This window comes from Dunckerocampus dactyliophorus, chromosome 4 (assembly GCF_027744805.1).
Source record: "Dunckerocampus dactyliophorus isolate RoL2022-P2 chromosome 4, RoL_Ddac_1.1, whole genome shotgun sequence".
Lineage (NCBI taxonomy): Eukaryota > Metazoa > Chordata > Actinopteri > Syngnathiformes > Syngnathidae > Dunckerocampus > Dunckerocampus dactyliophorus.
In genome coordinates, this window is record NC_072822.1 from 21762046 (window position 1) to 21770083 (window position 8038).

General features: G+C 42.8%; 1 protein-coding gene across 1 annotated transcript; it reads right to left on the bottom strand.

The window, feature by feature from the left end:
* Nucleotides 1-1745: 1745 nt before the first annotated feature.
* Nucleotides 1746-7194, bottom strand: lrrtm4l2 (leucine rich repeat transmembrane neuronal 4 like 2). The gene is made up of 2 exons (XM_054774464.1): nucleotides 6894-7194; nucleotides 1746-6534 (listed from the first exon to the last, which is right to left on the bottom strand). The coding sequence occupies exons 1-2, from the start codon at nucleotides 6895-6897 to the stop codon at nucleotides 4913-4915; spliced, it is 1626 nt and encodes a 541-aa protein (XP_054630439.1). The 5' UTR covers nucleotides 6898-7194; the 3' UTR covers nucleotides 1746-4912.
* Nucleotides 7195-8038: the final 844 nt, after the last annotated feature.

The window sequence follows — 8038 nt, forward strand, 5'->3', positions numbered from 1 at the left end:
AATGTGAATGTGAATGGTTGTTTGTCTATATGTGCCCTGCGATTGGCTGGCGACCAGTCCACGGTGTACCCCGCCTCTCGCCCAAAGTCAGCTGGGATAGGCTCCAGCATACCCTAATGAGGATAAGCGGCATAGAAAATAGATGGATGGATAACTTTCATGAAAAATAAAAAATCCTCCCCAGTTCTGCTGAAGCAGCACAGCTTCCAGTTGACTTGGCAACACGCAGGCAACATTGGCTTATTACATCCTGTCAGGCCTTCAAAGTTAAAGAAGCACGGCAGTAAAATAACACGGTTGCACCACAGTACGCAAGCAGGTCTTTGCACCAGTCCCTACCCCCAAAAACATTTTCTTGTGTCGGGAGGATGGGGGGAGGTTGGTCCTGGTGTAAATTACTGTGGAAGATCAGAATTTCCATTATTTCCCCTCATTTTCCCTTATTTTCTCCATACCATTTCCAGTGTTTATGCAAATATTGACAGGTATGGAAAACTTCCCTTGGGTCACATGGCGGTTTTACCGCTTGGCAACAAGCCCCAAAACACCACCAAGTGGCTTGCTGAGGAAATTGAAGGTGAAGGTGATGGAGTATGTCTCCTCCAGACCGCAACAATTGAGAGCCTGTGGGACATCTTCAAGTGCAAGGTCTAACATCCACGCCCTAGAGGATTAAAGCAGTGCTCACAGAGTGGAACTTGGGGCATAATTTGTTAACTATGACGTGTACTCACTTGCGTTGCCAGCTATTCAGACTGCGTGTTGACTTATAAGAAGTTAATCAATGTTCATCTAAGGACGTAAAAACAACAAACCACCGTGTACTTTAACACCAATGTGAAGGTAATTTAAGGCATAGATGCACCTCATTCTTAAAGAAGTGCAAAAAGACCTTTAAGTGTAAAAAGAAGGCAACCGCTCTTTTATAACAAGTGACAACATGTACAAGGTGTGTCAGAAAAGTTCCAGGACTGTTGATGTTGATCGCACTCTTTGATATTGTCATTGTCATCTTCAGCGAGATCCTGCAGCGTTTGCTTTGTTCAGTTCGCGAGATGAGGCGAAAATTGTGGCAGGACAACTCGTGGCTGCTAACTATGCCCAGGGCATCCGACACTTCCTGGCCAAGAAGAACATCGTCGTGCTGGAGCCACCTCCCTACTCACCTGACCTGTCCACAGAACCTGTCTAAAATTGTCCATAGGTAGTTGGGAATCACTGATTTGTGTTCATTTTCAGTGGAGAGCAAATTTATACTGCTATACATTATTATTATACATTATTATTGTCCCTTGAGAACATATGCTGTAACAAAAATGATTGCTGAAATGTGAAAGGTATATTATACATAGTTGTAATTCATCCATCCATTTTATATGACGCTTCTCCTCATTAGGGTTCCAGGGTGACAGGCGGGGTACACCCTGGACTGGTCGCCAGCCAATCACAACGCACATGTAGACAAACAACCATTCACACTCACATTCATACCTATGGACAATTTAGAGTTGCCAATTAACCTAACATGCATGTTTTTGGAATGTGGGAGGAAACCGGAGTACCCGTAGAAAACCCACGCACACACGGGGAGAACATGCAAACTCCACACAGAGATGCCCAACGGAGATTCGAACCCAGGTCTTCTCCATCTCCTGACTATGACTGTGTGACCAACATGCTAACCATGCTAATCCGACATGACATATGCAAATAACAAAAAAAAAACATTAGGCATGAAAGCTGTTACAAACTTTATTTTTGAAAGCTGATGAAAATGTCACTTTGAGAACAATTTGAGGTCCAGGGGGATACATTGTGGTCATCTACCACCATATTTCCACAGTGTCAGTTGAACTGCTATTGTGTGAAATGGGGACAATCTTAGGGATGCAGTGTACAATATCAGCACATTACCATGAAACACAAACAAATGGAAAGCCCTACAAAGTTGCTGAAAAAAATCTTAAATGGCAATCTATTGATTTCTTTAACCTCATGTAATGGAAAATGAAGCAATAGCACGAACAAAAAAAAAACATAAAAAGTGCCATCAATGTTGCTCTGATACCTTCTAAATTAGGCTGCAACCTTTGGCAAACATGAGGAGAACATTGCATTCGTGTTATGTTCGAAAAAGTGCGTGCAGTGACAGATGTAAATCAGAATTTCACGCCTGCCAAGAGAGCTGACCCTTCACAGTCTACACAGACTTTACAGGAACATGAAGAAAACCAATCATATAGCTGGATGTTTGCCGGCAGGATATTTGCAATTCTGTTTTTGGCCCTCGTCATCTGCTTGTTTGTGCTGTCCACACTAGGATATTTTCATCAACTCCATTTCAGGAATGTGGCAGCATATAGAGTTGTTGCCGTCCGAATTAGCAGGTGGAGCGTGGTTGTATTTGTGCACTGTTTGTGCATTGTTGTTGCTAAGTCAATACCGTGCACTGCTGTAATATTTCACCCAAACAAATACCCCGATAATGATCTGCAAGACCACAACGCTCTCATCAGCATTCTTCTCTGGGCTACACGGCGCACCAAAACATTTCAAAATACAGGGAATTGCTTTTCATCAGTCACTATATGACTAATCAATCAGTAATTACAATATCTGTCAAACCTGGATCAACAAATCATTTGTACTGTTCTGTTCTGTCTTTTTCCCCTTTGGTCCTTCAAAGGAATTTGTCATAAATTTAAAAACACAACAGTAATGCTGCAGATATCAATTAGACTGCATCATAAATCAAACATTCGGACAAGTCAGAAACTTTATACCTTAAACTTACAGGAAGCAAAAATGAGGAATAAAGTGCATGGCAGTGCACCAGAAATCAAAGAACCGTTTTGATATGTTTTACAGTATAAGCTAGAGCATCAGTTAATCCTGCTTGACTCAACACATGCCCACACGTCCCCCGGTGCAGGTTATCGACAGGCGTTCAAGGAAACAATGAGCATGAACGGAGATGGAAGTACAGCCCGGCAAAATGACAGATAAAGATAGATAATATCTTCTGACTTGACTCCGAGCAGCCACAATCCTCCTGGAGCCCTGCCTCAAATATCATTTCTTCCACTTTGACTTTTTTTTTATGTATAACATTGTCTAGGTGGACTCCAGTCTTTACACACATGTTCATTTCTAAACTCCAGCAATAATAACGCTGTGTGTGAGAGCCACATTTCATTGATACTCTTATCAATGATATTACAGCCAGGAGGGGACAGATGTAGCCGTCCCGTTAAATGCAAGTGCAAAATTTGAGGCTATTTCCTTTCCTTTACAAAATCAATATTGTCACCAGTAAACATTTTCATCATCAGCACTTTTTTTAAATTTCAAAGTTATCATCACACACAATGCCTAGTAACCACATTTGTTACGTCTTTACACAAATGATGTATAAGTATAAGAAAAGGAAGCTCAGTATTATCAATAGCATGACAAATACACCAAAACATTAGGATCACTTGCACATGAACGCAAGAATTGTATCTTTATGTGTCTTTTTTTCAAAGATGACAATGCTCATGTTTGAATGCAGCGTTATAGTGCACACTTGACACGTCCTTCCTCATAAGCACATTATAATGGAACTGTCTATATAGCTTGTGGTTCCAACTCAGTACAGTAGATCGTCATTGTAACTCTGCGTCTTACCACACCTCATACGCACCTGCTCTGCCAGGGAATAAGAAGATGTAGCAGGAGGGATCAGTGTCGCTATATTTAGAGACAAACCTGGTGACTTTTTCGGGTCTTATTGGACACTTTTGGAGACTCACAGGTGGCTCCATCTTGCTTGTGACATTAAAAAGAAGTGAAAGAAAAAGTGAATTTGTATTTCTAAACATTTGTTCTGCTTTTCATGTTTTGTTCTCACTTGTTGTCTCCTATAGCATTCATAAATATTACATGCACATGCGACATGGCCAATTATGCAATTAAGATGTCAGGAATGGACCGCAGTCTTGTGGGAAACACTATTGATTTCACAATATGTGCATTATTGTAGTTATAATTTACCGTTTCTCATACTGTTACTCTCTCCATATATATACATATTGTTAATTAACAGTGTTTATCAATACTATGCAATATTATCATTTTAAAGAGACAGCTCTTGTATTGGAGCTTAGGTCTTAGATTGTGCAAGTGATCGTAATGTGTTGGTTAACGACCATATGTAATTTTTTTTTAAAACTTACAGTCTGAGCTTTTATTCAAACCCAGAGTGATTGAAAATGCAGATTTAAAACAAACAATCTAAGTAAGACAGAATGGGAATCATTCATAAAGTGGGTGAGACCATGCAAGAGCGACACATGTTTGTTTCCCAAATTGATATGATAATGATGCTGGTAAAAGTTGCACTAGTATGAGAAATATTTAAAAGAATAACCGTGCCAATTGTTATCAGCCTGTAATTCTTCAAATTATTAACTCATCCGCTTGGCACACGCGCTCTGCCCCCCTCCCTTCCCAAACACACACACGCACATACACACACTGTACATATTTCTACTCTCAACGATGCACCCACACAGTAAATACTTTACAGGTTAAGTAAGTAACACAATGTAAGTAGTAAAAAATGTCTCTGTTGGTTTACATGTGTTATAATGATACAGGTGATTAACAAAGGGTCAAGCTATGTACAGAGCTGACTTCTGGTCAGTTTGGGTCATCCACAGGTAACCTGGCTGACACTGCCACTGCTCTCATGTCAGTCATGGCGCTAATGAGGTCTTTCCTAAAATATCTCCTTGCTCTGTCCACATAGTTACACTATATTTGACGCAAACACTTCTGTCAGTGCAGTGGACCATCCCATGAAGCCGTTTCTTATAAAATCACTTATCTAATGAAAAAGCTGTCACATCTAGTCCCAGGAGCAGAGCTCTCATACTTCACATTCTATTGATCCTGATATAGTGCATGTGCACGGTCTTGTCTCGTTCACCAGCGAATCCATGGTCTCAGAGTTTGAATGGTAGCTCAGATAGTACTCTTGCAACTGAGAATTAAGGTCCTGCTCCTGCTTCCGGCCTTTTTTCCTGCGCTTATGTTTGACAGAGTGCTCCTGCAACTGCTTCATGGTGTTAGGGTAGTGCCTCCATGAGACATAAATAACCAGGAGGATCAATGATACTGACAAAAAGAGGGCTACGCTGCCTGCAATGATTTTATGGAAAGCCATATGCTCAAATGGTATCTCAGGGAAGGACGAGGTAGAAGGTTCCGGAGAGGGCGGTGATGAGGAGCTCGTGGTTGTGGGTTTTACTGTCTCTATGTCTGTCTTATTAGGCCAGAAGGCTGAAGGTGGTGACGTCTGCACTGGTGGCTCACTATGGGACAGTTGGGTGACACCCGGGAGGGGAAGGTGAGGTCTGTTCTTTTCAAAGGGGGTTGAAGTCAATATAACAAGAGCAGTTGTGGAAAACACATGAGACATGTCCACACAGGTGGAGTGGTTGGCCACTACATCCACAACCCTCTCTCCTTGCACAGATTTGGGACTGCTGCATATCATGCTTATGTCCTTGGCATCCCTCAAAGTTCTAAGCCATCCCATAAGCGGGCAGATGCTCGGCCTACAGTCCCAGGAGTTCCCAGCCAGGCTGATGGTGGACACTGAAGACCACGCTGCCACGGCTTCCACGGGCACGCTCCTCAGTTTGTTGGATTCCAGATTGAGCGTTTGTAAGTTTGGCATGGACTGGAAAACCATGGGGTCCAATGTTTGGATGTCATTCCCTGAAAGGTCCAGTTTCTGCAATTTAAGCCAGGTCCACGGTACGCCTTGACTGATGGCTCGGATGCGGTTCCATTGCAAATAAAGAGCCTGCAGATTGGTGAGGCGTGGGAAAATGTAGAAATTAATCCTTGAAAATTGATTGTGCTCCAAATGAAGCTCTTTCAGCCTAAAGAGTCCTAAAAAGGTTGTTCGGGTGAGGCTCCGCAGGCGGTTGTAACCCAAATCCAGGAACTCCAGGCTACGGCATTCCAGAAAGGTACGGACAACAATTTGCTTCAATCCATTAGATCGAAGGTGTAGATTCTGGAGCTTGCGCAGGCCAAACAAATGTCCTGGCTGCAGGGACTGAAGCTTGTTGTAGGATAAATCCAGATTTCGCAGGTTTGGGATGGCACTGAATGTGTTGTTCTGCAGGACGGTTATCTTGTTAGAGCTGAGAATGAGTTCTTTGAGCCTCCTGACGCCGTGGAAGGCTAAAACATCCACAGCACTGATGGAATTGTGGTCCAGGTAGAGCCAGACAAGCTGATTGAGATGTGCAAACTGGTATGGCGTCAGAAGCAGCAGGTTGTTATAACGCAGGGAGAGACCTTGGCATCCTGTGGTGATGTTTTCTGGGATGTCTCGGAAAATGCCAGATTCGCAGTAGACGAGCTTGCCTTCGCAGCGACAACTTGCAGGGCACGTCCTCTCCCCCTTGCTGAGCAGCAGCCAAACAGCTGCCTGCACCAGAACACATGAAAACCTCCAGTCCAACATCACAGAACCTGTTTGGGCGTAAAGTGGGGCACAAGCAATCAAAACACCGCATTGCTTTTAGAAAATTTTTGCTCAAAGACATTTAAATAAGTAAAGAGGTCAATTTCTTTATTCTTCAAACACAGGATGATGAAGTGAGAAAAACGTGTGATGTGCAAGATGTGCTGCTTCATGAAGAATTTAGCAGCCTGACATTAACTATTTTGAGGTGGCTTATGGGAAAGATGGAGTACAACATCATGAAATAAATAGCAGTCTTGCTGAATATGGACGTAAATCCCAGTGAAATAGTTGAAAGAATGTGTTAAGATGTAATAAAAAAAAAAAAACAGAGTTGAGGCAAAACAAAAAAATCTCGTTGACTTACCCATGGTTTCTGAGGGAAGGCGCAATGCTGTGAATTAAATGGATGAAGAGCATATTAATCTGTGCTCAAATGTGGGGGAAAAAAGCAGTTCTTGCGGGATGGGAGTCGACCTGCGCACTGGTATCGTTACTTGGAGGAGAAACAACACATAACGGGAAGTTTTAATCCTCCTCCGTCGGGAATGAAGAAAAAAGGACGCCTTCACTCTTGGTGCGCGGTAGGAGTTGCTTGTTCAACCTTCTCTGTGCTCAGTGATCGTGTGGCGCGCAGATGGAGGGATACGCAACTCACTCTCTCTCTCTTTCTCTGTCTCCCTCTCTCTCTATCGCTCTCTCACACCCTCAAACACGCGCATACACACAGGCAAAACTCCCTAAGTTTCTTTCAGGTAAGTGTGTGCCCCATGATTCAAAATCACCGGTTTTATATGTGTATATAAGCAATATTAAAAGGCATTTCCTGTTAGAAAACCCCATCCATCCATTTTCTATGCCGCTTATCCTCACTAGGGTATGCTGGAGCCTATCCCAGCTGCCTTCCCGCAGGGTACACCCTGGACTGGTCGCCAGCCAATCACAGGGTACATACAGACAAACAGTTATTCACAATCACATTCATACCTATGGACAATTTAGACTCTCCAATGAATTTAACATGCATATTTTTGGAATGTGGGAGGAAACTGGAGTGCCCGGAGAAAACCCACGCACGCACGGGGAGAACATGCAAACTCCACACAGAGATGCGCATGCGGAGATTTGAACCCAGCTCTTCCCGATCTCCTGACTGTGTGGCCAACATACTAACCACGAGGCCACTGTGCACAAAATGATATTACCAAACCATATGCCTTCTACTTTAAGAAAAAAATACGGTTCATATGTTGATTTCAAACATGCTTAACAAAGTTACATTGAAGTACATCACATGGTCACACTTGCACAATTAAATGTGCCCAAAAAGGAGTAGGAAGAAGCCGGGCTTATTGTCTTCTACTTTCTTACACTTGACATTACAATGCAGCTACATTCATGTAGCTTTTTGGAGCAACAGAAGTACAGAGTTACCTTGGAGTCCTACAATTGGCTCCATAGGGTCAGAGCCGGGCCTACCCAATTTAAGACTTAAAGGACAACTGCACTTTT